The 16,801-nt window shown below is 47.7% G+C and overlaps 1 protein-coding gene across 2 annotated transcripts in view; it reads right to left on the minus strand.

Moving 5' to 3' along the window:
- The window catches only part of CD44 (CD44 molecule (Indian blood group)), a 45,333-nt gene extending 30,002 nt beyond the window's left edge, over nt 1-15,331 (minus strand). For both annotated transcript variants that reach the window (XM_044271169.1, XM_044271168.1), the window contains exon 1: nt 15,146-15,331. In XM_044271169.1, coding sequence (XP_044127104.1) covers nt 15,146-15,215 — 70 coding nt within the window. In that variant the 5' untranslated portion in view covers nt 15,216-15,331. The remainder of the gene's footprint in view (nt 1-15,145) is intronic.
- Between the last annotated feature and the right edge of the window lie 1,470 nt (nt 15,332-16,801).

Here is a 16,801-nt window from a genome sequence, read left to right on the forward strand (position 1 = left end):
AATGTAAATGCAAAGCTTTTGGACTGTAGGCCATGTAAACTTCTGTAACCCAGTTTTTAATTGATCCAATGCATCCATACTAGGAAGTGAAGTGACTATAGTCTCCTTAAAAAGTTTACTACTGTTTTGCGTCTACAGCTCTGATGCCACTTTATATATCTCCATGGTTACAGACAGGGGTGCACCTAGACTTTCTGCTGCCTGAGGCAAAAACTGAAACAACTTTATAGTCTCAGCATTTCAATTGGAAATTGAATCAGCCATGGGGTGTAAAACAATGGCAATTACGAGATTAAGAAGATTAGCGCCAGGGTTGCCACCATTACCGTGACTAAAATCTAATGACCTAATTAAAACTAATCTGGATTCTACAGGACATAAGCAGAGGTTCTTCTAGCCTTTTAACTGCCTGAGGCGATGACTGTAATGGCGCCCCACATCTCCCAAAATCTGGGATGGGGAAAGCATTACAGGGTGTGTAGCAGTAGCACCCATATGGAATGAACACGGTTTGGAAGACAGTCACCCAATTATAGATACAAGCTGTAGGTCGAGAGGGAAGCCCATTAGGCTGTGTCGAAAACGTGGCGGCCATCTTGAATTGAGCCATTTTGGAATAGTTTTTTCAAACAAGAAGGTAGGCATGTGAGGACTTCATGTTAACTTTACACGTGTGCTTCATACAACAAAAGTTATCGCGCAAGGTTTCCCCATACGGACTTGTTACTCACAGTGCAGTTGTCAGACTTCTTGGTTTTAGGGGTAGGCATCTGATCTGACTTCTGAGACCCCCATTATTCACGATAAGAGAGGTTCTGTGTCGGAAGCAGTGGTTGAGCACTTTCATTCTCTATGAGACTGCCAGAGATAGGCGAATACAGCGCTCCGCCATCTTTGGCAGCCCCATAGAGAGCCCCATAGAGTTAATGGAGCCACTCTTTTCATTCAAAAGACCCTCATTCTCGTGACCTCCTCCCCCATTGATCATTTTTTAATCTCCTTTCCTGTCTTATATCGTGGTACAAAGCCTTTAAAGGGGTTATCCCACTTACCTGCTGCCAGCGCCGTTCACTTCCTACAAGCTTCATCTTGTTTGAAGTCTTCTTCCAGCTGGGCCGTGCGCTGGACTGAACGGTGGGAATTGGTAAATCAAATATATTTACAAAAATGATCACTGTCAAATCATTAACAGATTTAACAGTGATCATTATGATGGGATAACCCCTTTAAGATATGTCCCCCCACAATTACATTTCCTGCTGAACCTCACAAGAACCCTGTGACCTTGCAGAACTAGAGAATATGTGACAGGAAGTGTTATCATAGTCGCTCGCAGTGCGGCTGAAGGGTTTGTTCCGGTAACTGCAACCGATGGGCGGACAAAAGTGGTGAAAAACTGTTTTTCACAGTTTTTACTTGCAGTAAAGGAGAATGGCCCCATTATATGAGGCCTCCTGTGCTCCTGTAAGAAAGCAGAAGTGGAGCTTTAAGTGGTCAGTGAGTAACGACAAAGAAAAGTGAAGCAAGGGCTTTATATGTTCTCTGTATATAGCAAGCGCTCAGTTAAAGGTGGTGCAATTAATAACTTTTTGTTCATTTAACCTCCACCAGTTCAGATTGGCTGCTGTGTATAGGCAGAAGCCCACCAGGACCGACCGGTAAACACGCTGGTGCCAGTGAGCTTCTATAAGGGGGGAACTGATCTAGAGAGCCACTTTAATTTATGGCAACAGAGTCACAGTCCCAATGCAGTTGCCATATACAAAATGGCTGCCTTCTGTATAAAGTCTAAAGGCAGAACGTTTTAGGCCAGGGTTAGATTGTGCACAATATTAGTGAGTGGTGGGTTCCAGAGGTCGAAAAGTAGATGGAGACTGCAGCTTTATTTCATTAGTGCCCCCCTATAGAGTACCTTAGTCAGGGAATGCTATTGAGTACACAGGCCATGCCAAGTAGTGCCCCCATAGACAATGCTCCAGACAGAGGATGCCAAATAATGCTCCCATAGACAGTACTCAAGTCAGAGGATGCCATTATGTACACAGGCCATACCAAATAGTGATCTTAGTGACAGGACTCTAGCCGGAGGATGCCATTATGTACACGGGCCTTGCCAAATAGTGTCCCCATAGACAGTACTCCAGCCAGAGGATGCCATTATATACGCAGGTCTGCCAAATAATGCGCCCTTAGATAGTACTTCAGTCAGAAGATGCCATTATTTACACAGGCCATGCCAAATAGTGACCCTTTTGACAGTACTCCAGCCAGAGGAAACAATTATATATGCAGGCCAGCCAAATAATGCCCCCTTAGATAGTACTCCAACCAGAGGATGCCATTATGTAAGCAGGCCATGCCAAATAGTGCTCCCATATACCGTGCCCAAGCCATAGAGTTCCCTATATACACATATAATAGTGCCACCATAGTAGAGTACCTGAGCCAGCCTATACCAAATAGTGCCCCCATACAGAGCACTCCAGCCAGAGATTCCCTGTATACACACAGTCTAAATAATGGTGTCCCCATAAATATGGCCAAGCCATGAAGTTCTGTGTATACACAGAGGGCCCCCATAAATGTATAAAACCCACCACATACTTCTGAGAGTCTGAGACGCCTTCTGCTAAATCGTGCTCCCATATACTGTTCTGCCTCACAATATACAGAACCTGTCACTGACTGCTATAATACATGGTGCCCTGCCAAAAAGTGTCACCATATACACAGGCCGGCAGACAGTACCCCATACAGAGTCCCGCAATATAAGCAGCCTCCCAAATAGTGCCGCCATACACTGCTCCAGCCATATAAAATGCTTGAGTATCGGTGCTCAGAAATATAACCACCTTTAGTTGCACCCCCTGCCAAAAATGCAGGAGACCAGCGTACATGATGCTCCAAATATTTGGCATCCGTCCCGATGACAAGGATTGGACGGAGGGGTGGATGGTAAAGCATCTGCCGGAGTATCATTCAGCACAGCCATTAATGTCTCCTCCTCACTCTGTCAGTCCAGCTCATTTTTATTTTTCGTCCCCCGACCCCCAGGGAGAATGAGGGGCAGAGGTTTCCCGCTGCGGGCACGCCACTGCCTTTGTGTTGAGGGAAGCGATCCTGTTTTTATCCCATTGAATGTACACGTCGTCGGAAAAGGCAATTAAGAAAATAAAAGAAAAAGGAAAAAAAATCCACCTACTTAGGACGTGGGATGCGTTGTATCGTGTTGTTCCAAGTCCTCGCACAGAAATGACACTTTCGAGCATTGGGTGTGGGAAGCTGACGAGAGCCGCTCGCAACCACTGCCAGATACTAGACACGAAGCATGAAAATCTGTCAGGAGCTGATGTGGAGGGGAGCAATGGTGGCGGCGGGGGGCACACGGAGAATGCTTGGTGCAAGCACAAAATAATAGAGCTTTTCATGTATGCAAAGGGGTTCAGAGACGAGGAGGGCGCCTTTACCCCGGGCCCGAGGAGGGCAGCTTTTCCCCGGGCCAAAGGAGGGCGACTTTACCCCGGGCCAGAGCAGGGCAACTTTACCCCGGGCTCGAGGAGGGCAACTTTACCCCGGGCCCGAGCAGGGCAACTTTACCCTGGGCCCAAGGAGGACAAACTTGTCGAGGGACAAGAAGTGTTACCCACTGTCAGGATGATGGGTCCATACACTAAAAAATATTACCCAAGAAAGTAAAGATGGCAGGGAATATTGTACCTAGCAGGAACATAGCAGTCACCTCTGGGGCTGAATAACAAGATACCAGTAAAAGACCTAAAGGGCTTTACTGACCCTTAAGATATGCCATCACTCCATGATCAATGGCAACTGAGTGTCAGGACCTTCACCAATCCTAAAAACAGGGATTTTTTTTTTCCCCGCACAGCACAGCAGCCCCCCTGTCCACGCCTGTATACAGCCCTATTCATTTCAGTGGACAGAAATGCTATAAAGAGAGCTTCCCCCGTTCATTCAGGTGGTCAGAGGGGGTCCCAGAGGTCAGTGATAGTATATACGGTACTTAAAATGGGAATATCCTTTAAACCAGGCATGCTCAACCTGCAGCCCTCCAGCTGTTGCAAAACTACAACTCCCAGCATGCCCAAACAGCCTACAGCTATCAGCCTACAGCAGGGAATTGTGGGAGTTGTAGTTTTACAACAGCTGGAGGGCCGCAGGTTGAGCATGCCTGCTTTAAACACTTAATAGATCCCCTCTCAATGAGCTGTTATCGCCAGAGAAATCGGCCATTGAGTTCTCATGGCTCCTGCAGCGCACCCGCAGGACAGATGGAGTATTGCACAATTCCTATTGAAATCAGAGTGTCTGTGTAAGGCACAGATGAGTCAGGTCCTCCTGAGGGAAAGGTGCTCTTTGAAGAGAGGGGGCACAAATAGGTGTCTCACCTCTATTACATCCATAAATTAGACAATCCCTTTAACCATCATCTTTACATGCATGGCCACCTGTACTAGCAATGCTTCGCTTCACTATGGACATTGGCTGTCCCCCAGTGACTGGTATTATGCTTATATTAAATGTATTCTCTCCATATTTATATCTATATCTTCCTGTATGATTCATCTCTTGTGTAACATGAATATAATGATGATTATGCTATGTGATGTATATAACATTTTCTACTTTCCGGACAGACTTTAAAATTGGCTAAGGGGCGGGGCACGACACCGGGATTCTGCATTTGCACCGCCCCCTCCGGGTCGGCACCAGGTACAATTGACATAAAAGTTTTAGGTTAGTTTCACACCTGCGGCTGCCTCTCTAGCACAGAACAGCCTGCTGCAGTTCTTCAGACCCGGCATTGCCGGATACTGCCGGCCCCTGTTGACTATAGGGGTCTGGCAGAGATCCGCCTGCTACCTGGCAAATATGCGGAGAATCGGCTGGACAAAAACCGCTGCATTCAGTATATTAGACAGGCCGATCAGCAAACGATTGTCGGGAGGGAAGCGTTCGTTAGCTAGCGGAGGAGACCGATCCTGCATGGGGAGGAGCAATCGCTAGGCCATCGCTCGTCCCCATGCTGTATAGTGGTTTGCTGGCGGCAGATCGTTATTAGACAGCACGCCCCGCCGCCGGCAAACGCAGATTTTTAAGCATGCTTAAAAATCCAAATTGCCTGATGTTGGTCATTGGTCAATCGGCGGCAGTATTAGGGCTGTTTCACACGAGCGGATGCCGCGCGCGTCATCCGCAGCGTGAAATACAGCCAAGCCGCGCTCTGGACAGCAGAGGGACGGAGCAGTAACATGACTGATAATGCGCCGCGCCTCTCTGTGATCTTTTTACTACAAAATCACGGTGACAACTTTATCTCACTCTGATTTTGTAGTAAAAAGATCACGGAGAGGCACGGAGCATTATCAGTCATGTTACTGCTCCGTGTCTCTGCTGTCCAGAGCGCGGCTTGGCTCTCTTTCACGCTGTGGATGACACGCGCGGAATCCGCTCGTGTGAAAGAGCCCTTACACTGCAAGATGATCGTTAACGAGCGATCATGCAAATGCTCATTAGCGATTATCGGCCACTGTGTAATACAAGCATTAGTTATAATGTAAAGACCTAACAGAACAGATCATCTTAAAGGGTTTCTACCACTTAGGTGTCACATATTTGGCTGTCAGACACTAGCGATCCGCTAGTGTCTGCTCTGGCCAACCATCCTAATATAATTGCTTTTGGGGCGGTGGTTTGGCTAAAAAAACTACTTTTATTAATATGCTAATGAGCCTCTAGGTGCTATGGGGGCGTCATTAGCACCTAGAGGCTCCGTCTACCTTCAGAAACTGCCGCCGCCGAGCGCGTCCCTCCAGCCCGCCCATCTCCTCCTGAATGCGATCCTCGTATGTATTCTGCGCATGCGCAGTAAATGTCTGACCGCTTCCTTGCTCAGACATCTCCACTGCGCCTGCGCGATGACGCCATAGTGCTCCGAGGAACAGGCGCAGTGGAGATGTCTGAGCAGGGAAGCTGTCAGACATTTACTGCGCATGCGCAGAATACATACGAGGATCGCATTCAGGAGGAGATGGGCGGGCTGGAGGGACGCGCTGGGGGCGGCAGTTTCTAAAGGTAGACGGAGCCTCTAGGTGCTAATGACGCCCCCATAGCACCTAGAGGCTCATTAGCATATTAATAAAAGTAGTTTTTTTAGCCAAACCACCGCCCCAAAAGCAATTATATTAGGATGGTTGGCCAGAGCAGACACTAGCGGATCGCTAGTGTCTGACAGCCAAATATGTGACGCCTAAGTGGTAGAAACCCTTTAACTTCTGTGTTCATGAATACAATGACAGAACTACAGTGTCAACTGACACGCACTGGTAGAGCAGTAAGAAAGAACTGAAAGAGGGTGTTATTATTTCTTATTAGAACTCTTCCTCCTGGGGTTGATGAAAGTGGATATTTCCCCCCAGCAGGAATGATTATTAGGTAGGTATTATAATTTACCAGCATATTCTGGAAAGTATGCCGGGTGTATCACAGGACGGTTGTATTTAGTAATGTTAACTATGAGAGATCCATTAGTCATAAGAAATGTGGCTGAACCTCCGGCTGCACTTTGCCGTCATCCATGTGGTAAACCCTATAAACCAGGCACAATGAACAAAATGTTATGTAAGAGTCATATAATACTGCTAAATAGTACACAAATATTACTACAGAGTGTAGAAATAATATTGCCATACAATTTCCAAATAACACCAGTATAGAGGACGCAAATAATACCACTAAATGGTTATTAAATAATATTGCCATATAGTACACACATATTATCATTGGAGAGTGTAGAAATACATATTCCAAATAACACCAGAATACCGGACCCAAATAATACTGCTACATAGTTTCTAAATATTACTGCTAGACAGAGGCAAAATAATGCTTTCAGTGTCCAAATAATTGTATAATACTGTGCTTCATATCACCGTAGTGCCTAAATAATACTGCATCACAATGTCCAAATAATACCTTCATACGATAAACAGTAAAGTGTGCCCTATATCAGATATATCGCTATGCAGTGCCTAAAAAGACCATTATACAGTGCTAATATAACAATACCATTGAGTGATGTGTGACGTAGTGCCAGCGTAAAGTGCCTAGGTATATAGTGTCATACACACCGCGATCTATAATACCGCCATACAAGGTGCTCAAATAATACTGTCATACAGAGCCCCAAAAGAGTACATATACGGCGCATGTCCAAATAATGGTGTCATAGAGCGACGAGATCTGAACAGAACTACGCGTACTATATAATGTATATTCTGCCATACAAAGACATAGAGGGGTTGTCTATTAAAACAGAAAATGTAAAAGTCTCTGGCATACCCCAAAATAATGGGGGGGCTATGCTGTGACTCTCCAGCTGATGCGAACCCCCAGCATGCCCTGAGAGCTACAGGCACATAAACCAACTGAGCTTAAGGAATAGTTAAAGAACACGTTCAGCTCTGCTACATCCTATCCAATATTCATCCAGGGCCTCACAGCCCATCTATTAGGGTCGGTCCCTTCTTTTATGTCTCAGTAAACACGCTGCCAAGTTATGGGCCTGCTTCAGCCATGTGCTTCATCTCTAAGGGAGCTGACTAGGGGGTGAGGGCCGAGTAATTGATTCCTGAAATATACCTCTACGCATTACAATAGGAGTCTGTTCCAGCCAGGCAGCCCCAAACCCTGGCCCCCCCCCCAGCCCCACGAACTACAAACAGCCAACACTACACCACTGCTACATCTGTAAAGCCAAGACAATGCATAAACATTATCTTAAAGGGGACGTATGAGATTAGAAAAACATGGCTGCTTCTTTCCAGTACCAGTGCCCCTCCTGTCCCTGGTCTTTAGGTGGTATTACAGCTCAGTTCTGTTCATTTGATGTAGCTGAGCCGCAGTACCGGACCCAACCATGGACAAGAGTGGCGCTATCTCTGGGACAGAAGAGCAGTTTTGCGTCCAACCTCATAGAACCTTTTCTTTATGATAACTAAATGGTTACAGATACAATGTAGCAAATGTTGTGTTTTAATTTCATGCCATTGCCAATATCCATGCTTGCTGTCAGTAAATGGAAATATTCTTCCAGAGGTTTAAAGTGTTCGTCCAAGTGTTTAAGGGCTCATGCACACAAACGTATTTTCTTTCCGTGTCCGTTACGTTTTATTTGCGGACCGTATACAGAACTATTCATTTCAATGGGTCTGCAAAAAAAAAATACGGAAGTTACTCCCATGTGTATTCAGTTTCCGTATGTCCGTTCCACAAAAAAATAGAACACGTCCTATTATTCTCCGCATTACGGAAAAGGATAGGACTGTTTTATTAGGGGCCACACGGACGTCATGCGTATTTTTTGCGGATCGCAAAATACATACCGTCTTGTACATGAGCTCTAAAGCTGATGACGTATCCTCCAGGATACATCTGATCAGTGAGGATCTGACTCCAGACGCCGCTGATCATTTTGGTGACCACCATAACCACCTTATGGGCTGGTGACGTCACGTGGCCTAGGTGCACCTCAGTCATGTTAAAGTGAATGGGGCTGAGCTTTAGCAAACAAGAAGTATTAGGATGGAACTCCGCGGTGTCCATGGCCTCATGTGGCCGAGCCACAGCCACCCGCGGCAATCCATGTCCGCAATGTGCGGAAAACTCTGGTGGCCACAAATGGTTGTGACTTGGCTGCATTCCGCCAGCTGTGAGGGACACGCCCTTAAGTAGGTACAGGTTTCCATCCTGTGGATAGAAACAGGAGCGTTCCCAGCGCCTCGTCATAAATCGGGCGCATCTTTTGTAGTCCTTGCACCTGCCGACTGGCGCAGTTTTTCAGCAACTTTTATGCCTTTATACTGGGGTAAAATTTGTAAATTTGCCCCATGACACTATTATGTTTTAAAAAAAAAAAAAGTTGCATAAAAGGGGTTGTGCCAAAACGGAGTGACTGTTGGTGAATGACCCCCATTGCCTCTAAGAGGCTCTTCAGCAGAGGCCGCACGGCCTCCTTCATTCTGCCCCAGGCATATTTCATTAATGGCATCAGGAAGCAGAGATGTGGAGGAGATGACAGATGGGACCCAAATGGTCCTCCCTAACGTTGCCCCCCGTGCCCCTCCGTCCCCTTTGTTACTTGATCTTGGTTTCTTTACAAGCCCCTGAATAAGACATTCATTCTTTACATTCCTCCCAGGACGGTTTTAGAATAGCAGGAATGGGCGTTTTCTGGGGGTCTCCAACATGGGGCGACCAGGGCAGGTTCATGGATGCACAGGTGGATTTGCTATTTTCAGCGTGTCCAGCGGTATTCTTCTCCAGTTCCATCTTCTTGTCCTTTTGGGTCATGGACAAATTCCTACTGAAAAGGTTTACCATCCGTCAGTAAGTGGATGCACCTACCTTACGTGCTTGGCAGTGAGTCACAGGAGGTGTCAGTAAAGATCTGGAACCAGAAAACGGGAGCCTTACAAAAATCAGCGGGGTACCCCAATGCAAAATCTGTGACGGGGCCCCTTGCCCTCCTTGTGGCCATTAGATACTGGTGGTGCCTCATGTGGCCCCCCACCTACCATGTGGCCATTAGATACTGGTGGTGCCTCATGTGGCCCCCCCACCTACCATGCGGCCATTAGATACTGATGGTGCCTCATGTGGCCCCCCACCTACCATGTGACCATTAGATACTGGTGGTGCCTCATGTGCCCCCCCCCACCTACCATGCGGCCATTAGATACTGATGGTGCCTCATGTGGCCCCCCCACCTACCATGCGGCCATTAGATACTGGTGGTGCCTCATGTGCCCCCCCCCACCTACCATGCGGCCATTAGATACTGATGGTGCCTCATGTGGCCCCCCACCTACCATGTGGCTATTAGATACTGATGGCGCCTCATGTGGCCCCCCACCTACCATGTGGCTTTTAGATACTGGTGGTTCCTCATGTGGCCCCCCACCTATCATGCGGCCATTAGATACTGGTGGTGCCTCATGTGGCCCCCCACCTACCATGTGGCTATTAGATACTGGTGGTGCCTCATGTGGCCCCCCACCTACCATGCGGCCATTAGATACTGATGGTGCCTCATGTGGCCCCCCACCTGCTATGTGGCTATTAGATACTGGTGGTGCCTCATGTGGCCCCCCACCTACCATGTGACCATTAGATACTAATGGTGCCTCATGTGGCCCCTCACCTACCATGTGGCCATTAGATACTGGTGGTGCCTCATGTGGCCCCTCACCTACCATATGGCTATTAGATACTGGTGGTGCCTCATGTGGCCCCTCACCTACCATGTTGCCATTAGATACTGGTGGTGCCTCATGTGGCCCCTCACCTACCATGTGGCCATTAGATACTGGTGGTGCCTCATGTGGCCCCCCACCTACCATGTGGCCATTAGATACTGGTGGTGCCTCATGTGGCCCCCCACCTACCATGTGGCCATTAGATACTGGTGATTCCTCATGTGGCCCCCCACCTACCATGTGGCCATTAGATACTGGTGATTCCTCATGTGGCCCCCACCTACCATGTGGCCATTAGATACTGGTGGTGCCTCATGTGGCCCCCCACCTACCATGTGGCCATTAGATACTGGTGGTGCCTCATGTGGCCCCCCACCTACCATGTGGCCATTAGATACTGGTGGTGCCTCATGTGGCCCCCCACCTACCATGTGGCCATTAGATACTGGTGGTGCCTCATGTGGCCCCCCACCTACCATGTGGCCATTAGATACTGGTGATTCCTCATGTGGCCCCTCACCTACCATGTTGCCATTAGATACTGGTGATGCCTCATGTGGCCCCTCACCTACCATGTGGCCATTAGATACTGGTGGTGCCTCATGTGGCCCCCCACCTACCATGTGGCCATTAGATACTGGTGATTCCTCATGTGGCCCCTCACCTACCATGTTGCCATTAGATACTGGTGGTGCCTCATGTGGCCCCCCACCTACCATGTGGCCATTAGATACTGGTGGTGCCTCATGTGGCCCTCCACCTACCATGTGGCCATTAGATACTGGTGGTGCCTCATGTGGCCCCCCACCTACCATGTGGCCATTAGATACTGTTGATTCCTCATGTGGCCCCTCACCTACCATGTTGCCATTAGATACTGGTGATGCCTCATGTGGCCCCCCACCTACCATGTGGCCCCCCACCTACCATGTGGCCATTAGATACTGGTGATTCCTCATGTGGCCCCCCACCTACCATGTGGCCATTAGATACTGGTGATGCCTCATGTGGCCCCTCACCTACCATGTTGCCATTAGATACTGGTGGTGCCTCATGTGGCCCCCCACCTACCATGTGGCCATTAGATACTGGTGGTGCCTCATGTGGCCCCCCACCTACCATGTGGCCATTAGATACTGGTGGTGCCTCATGTGGCCCCCCACCTACCATGTGACCATTAGATACTGGTGGTGCCTCATGTGGCCCCCCACCTACCATGTGACCATTAGATACTGATGGCGCCTCATGTGACCTCTCACCTACCATGTGGCCATTAGATACTGGTGGTGCCTCGTGTGGCCCCCCACCTACCATGTGACCATTAGATACTGGTGGTGCCTCATGTGGCCCCCCACCTACCATGTGACCATTAGATACTGATGGCGCCTCATGTGACCTCTCACCTACCATGTGGCCATTAGATACTGGTGGTGCCTCGTGTGGCCCCCCACCTACCATGTGACCATTAGATACTGGTGGTGCCTCATGTGGCCCCCCACCTACCATGTGACCATTAGATACTGATGGCGCCTCATGTGACCTCTCACCTACCATGTGGCCATTAGATACTGGTGGTGCCTCATGTGGCCCCCCACCTACCATGTGACCATTAGATACTGGTGGTGCCTCATGTGGCCCCTCACCTACCATATGACTATTAGATACTGGTGGTGCCTCATGTGGCCCCCCACCTAGCATGCGGCCATTAGATACTGGTGGTGCCTCATGTGGCCCCTCACCTACCATATGACTATTAGATACTGGTGGTGCCTCATGTGGCCCCCCACCTACCATGTGGCCATTAGATACTGGTGGTGCCTCATGTGGCCCCCCACCTACATGTGGCCATTAGATACTGGTGGTGCCTCATGTGGCCCCCCACCTACCATGTGGCCATTAGATACTGGTGGTGCCTCATGTGGCCCCCCACCTACCATGTGGCCATTAGATACTGGTGGTGCCTCATGTGGCCCCCCACCTACCATGTGACCATTAGATACTGGTGGTGCCTCGTGGCCCCCCACCTACCATGTTGCCATTAGATACTGGTGGTGTCTCATGTGGCCCCCCACCTACCATGTGGCTATTAGATACTGGTGGTGCCTCATGTGGCCCCCCACCTACCATGTGGCCATTAGATACTGGTGGTGCCTCATGTGGCCCCCCACCTACCATGTGACCATTAGATACTGGTGGTGCCTCGTGGCCCCCCACCTACCATGTTGCCATTAGATACTGGTGGTGTCTCATGTGGCCCCCCACCTACCATGTGGCTATTAGATACTGGTGGTGCCTCATGTGGCCCCCCCACCTACTATGCGGCCATTAGATACTGGTGATGCCTCATGTGGCCCCTCACCTACCATGTTTGGAGGGGCCACAGGGCTAGTAAAGTGCAGCGCCACCTTCAGTAATGGCTTGTTTCCTGCGCAGCGCCACTCCCAACCAGGCACCAGGCTGGTGCTTTATGTGCATTGGGCTGTATTCACAAGGGGCAGATTTGTTCACGGATGTAATAGATGTACCCGCAGGTAAAAATATCAAATACATTATGTTATTGTGCAATAGGACAAACTCAGCTTAACTACATCTGATAAACTCATATCCCCTTTATTAAAGGACTTGCTATAAATGAGGGAAGAATTCAACACATAGTATATTCTTATAGATGTCAGTAAATCAAGATTATCCAGTTATTACAAAACCACAAGCCTATAAAATCCATAATTAGTTCTCCAGCTAGAACTGCAAAAATGTAGTAGAGCTGAGTTTGTCAGACGTAGCAGAGCTGCCGCAGCTCACGCTGTTACTGATGTCTGTGAGCTCGCACACAATGCACAAACAATTCAGCTCTGCTACATCTGCATTATGGCCTGCAGCTGTAGATATCAGTTCCCGCTGATGGGAGCACGTGCCTGCGACTCTGATGGCCGGGGAGACGCCCACTCTGAGAAGAGAGACGTTTTCTCTGGCGCACAATGGCCACATGTTACAGACCCATCGATCTTTAGATTGTCAGCTCCTAGGGCAATATCCCCGGTGGTATGTTATATTACATACATCTGAAAGTAGCTCTGCGGCTCTCTAGCTGTTGCCAAACTACAACTCCCAACGTGCCATAATTGTCATATAAGTACACAATGTATACGTACAATTCTATAAAATACATGCGATGTTGCATATTGAGGAACTACAACTCACAGCATATCTTGGAGCAGGAGAATGCAACCTGTGGCTCTCCACTCATTGCCAAACTACTACTCCCAACATGCCCTTATAGTTTGTGACTCTGTGCATAACTATGCCGCGCAATGTGGAACTACGAAGTCACACTGTCCAACTACAACTCCCCACATGCTCTGGCGGCCCCGGTCTGTGCAATCCTATAGTAGACATACTATGTTGGATGAACTGCAAGTCATAACATATTAGGGGTATCCCAGCGGCTTGTTGATCTCCAGCTGCTGCGCAACTACAATTCCCAGCATGCCCTGACAGCCACATGCTGGGAGTTGTAGTTGCGCCGCAGCTGGAGAGCCAGAGCTTAGAGACTACTATCTTAGAGGCTGTCTTGGCATGCTGGGACTTATAGTTCTACCTCCCAAGCTTTACTAAAACATGTCTGCAGCAAATGCAGAATCCACAGGAGACCCTGCAGCCTCCATCCAAGAAAATCCCAAAAAGGCAATGGAATTAAACCGCGCTTTGAGCTCCTCTATCCGGGCGGTGGACAATATTAACTCTGCCTGAAATCGGACTTTACAGATAATGACATAAAGACGCTTTTGTCTCGGCTGATGACATTTATTCTGTCAGGGAAATCCTAAACCAAGATGCATTTTACATACAAGCCGCTTACAAAAGAGCCATTCTCCTTGGATCATGCCGATAAATGCTACTTGTGGAATCCTAGTTAGCTACAGATGTAGCAGAGCAGAACTTGGAATGTAACTTTCTATCATTTGTATGCGGAATATAATAATAAGATGGTTTACTTGCAGTCCTATGTAAAAACCACAAGAAACTGCTAAATGGCACTGCAGCTTCTAAAAGGTGCCTCCATCGTATTACAGCCAGCATTGCCATATCTCGCCAACCCAGCACTGCTACATCTAACAAAAGTCAGGTCTACTAATGCCAACAATCTGGACTGTACTGAACCTAGGTCTAATCTATCTGGGTCCAACAAAAAATGCGGCACCAAACCACGGTCGTGTGAATGAGCCCTAACTCGGATCTCCAAGTATTGCATCTTTGCAGATCTAACAAACTCAGTTTGTCCAGGTCCAACATACTCAGCTCTGCTACATCTAATAAAGTTGGGTTTAATAAAACCCAACCTTGCTATGCCAAACAAACTCAACACTGCTACATCTAAGAATTCCAGGTCTAATGAGTCCAACAGAGCTGTGCTATCATCTAGATCTAGCTCTGTTGATTTAAAAAACTAAAACTAAAAAAAATAGTTTGTTAGATGTAGTGGAGCTGAGTTTATGGGATGTGACCAAACACAGCTCTACTATGTCCAGATTAATATGTTCTAAACTGTTCTATATCTAATTAAGCAAAGTATAACATGTCTAACCCAGCCTAACTCGGTTCTGCAGATCAAACAAACTCAGCAGCATTACTACATCCAAAAAAGCTGGGTGTAATAGGTCTAAAAAGGTATAAGGTATGCTATATCTAAAAGAAATAAAAAAAATAAAATTCCAGATAAAAATTTGTTAAATCTATCAAACAAACTCAGCTCAACTACATAGAACAAATCTAGCACTGCTACATCTGCATGGTCTCTCTTTCTTAGCGCAATGTGTTGCACAATGCAGCAGAAACTTTAGAAATCTGTGAAATAATGGGTCGCCTCTTACTTATCTGTGACTGGGATATGCTGATCCAGAAGAGTAATCCGAAACAGAAAATCCATAGCGGCTTGGCCATTTTAATTTTTTTAGGATTCCAAAAAAAAAACAAGAGATCCCGCAAGAAGCACGAAATTCAGCCACTGTGCAGTGGAGGAGCTTGTAACTTTGAAGGGGTTATTATTCTGATTCAAAGTACCTCAAGTTGTGTCATAACTGGGAGGGAGTTAAAGTCACACCCATAGAGGAGAAGAAGAAGAAGAAAAAAAAAAAGTAATTGACCCAGACGTCTCAGCAGCCGGGAAACCCAAGATTTAGTGTCCCAACCGGGGGCAGCACGAGGCTCTTCTGCTGGGGAAGGGGTGTCCCTCGGTGGGATCTTGTAGGCGTCTGGATAAGTAATCTGACACAGGAAGCCAGGGCCTGGAGACCTTTAACCCCTTGAAGGGTTAATAGCACTGCATTCCCTTGTTTTAGTGTCCAGGAGAAAGCAGAACCAGATGGTGGTGGACCGGTACAGACTTAGGTCTGGATCCCTCATCATTAGAAGATTTTCAGAATGTTTTTGGCGAAGAAGGGATGCAAATGAGCTCTTAGCAAGCTGTGCCTCTGATGCCACCAGATGTGAGGCAGCTGTCCTATAAGTTTAAAGGGGTTCTTCTTCGGGGATTTAAGAAAATGAAAATGTTTATTCTCAAATGCCTCGTTTTGTCTGGGGAGCAATCATCAGGGGAAACAAAATGGCCGCCGTCCTATTAGTTCACACAAAACCTGTCCTGATCACACACGAGGAGGACAAGTTACTGTACAACACTGAGGTAAAGAGTAGAGATGTGCTATCTCTCCTCATTTGCATCCCTTCTTCCCAGAATGCCAGAGGATCATGTATGGCCTGTACATGATCTACTGATGTCGATTTAGACGCTCTCTTCAAAGAGAGATAGGAACCCCCCCCCCCCAAAAAAAAAATCCAGAATGTGTTTTACATGTTTGCCTCCATAATTTCATGAAGTTGTCTATATTGTCTGGGAGAACTGATGGGGACGGGTTTAGGGTGCAACATCGAACTTCCCCTCCTTTATGCCAAAGGTATCCTCCCCTCTACTATCCCATATCTCACTTGGAAAGCCATTTTTTGGATTACAATAGGCACCTCATGGTACCACCCAAAGAACCTTGGGTTTCCATGACCCTTGGGAGTCCTACACAAGTTCTCAATACCCAGGAGCAAAGAGGATTCAGCCGGCCATCTTGTCAAGAGTCCTCTATGGTACCTACGCCCTAACTAAGTTACCCCGGGATGCGCCCAAAATGTTAGAAGTCCTAGTCATGTAAGGGCGTCCATGTTTTCTCCTGCCTCTAATTCACTAAACCCTCTTTAGCCGCAGGGTGGCACACGGCCGTCACCCATGCCAGTGCATGATCTACTACACCCCAAGTTAGAGACAGCTGAGTTTATGTGCCATTCACATGGGCACCACATGGCATATGCAGTTTACTAAAGGTGTAGGCAGGCTACGGCAGAGGAAATGCAGGTTCCTCATTCTAAGTGTTGATGGTTCCTCAACAGCTATTGTTACGTATCACCCAACTTTTTAATACCCATTCATGGGACATTTCCAAGCACCAATATCCCCAGGAAGTGCCCCCTCACAAATTGCCACT

Source organism: Bufo gargarizans, chromosome 10 (genome assembly GCF_014858855.1).
Source record: "Bufo gargarizans isolate SCDJY-AF-19 chromosome 10, ASM1485885v1, whole genome shotgun sequence".
Lineage (NCBI taxonomy): Eukaryota > Metazoa > Chordata > Amphibia > Anura > Bufonidae > Bufo > Bufo gargarizans.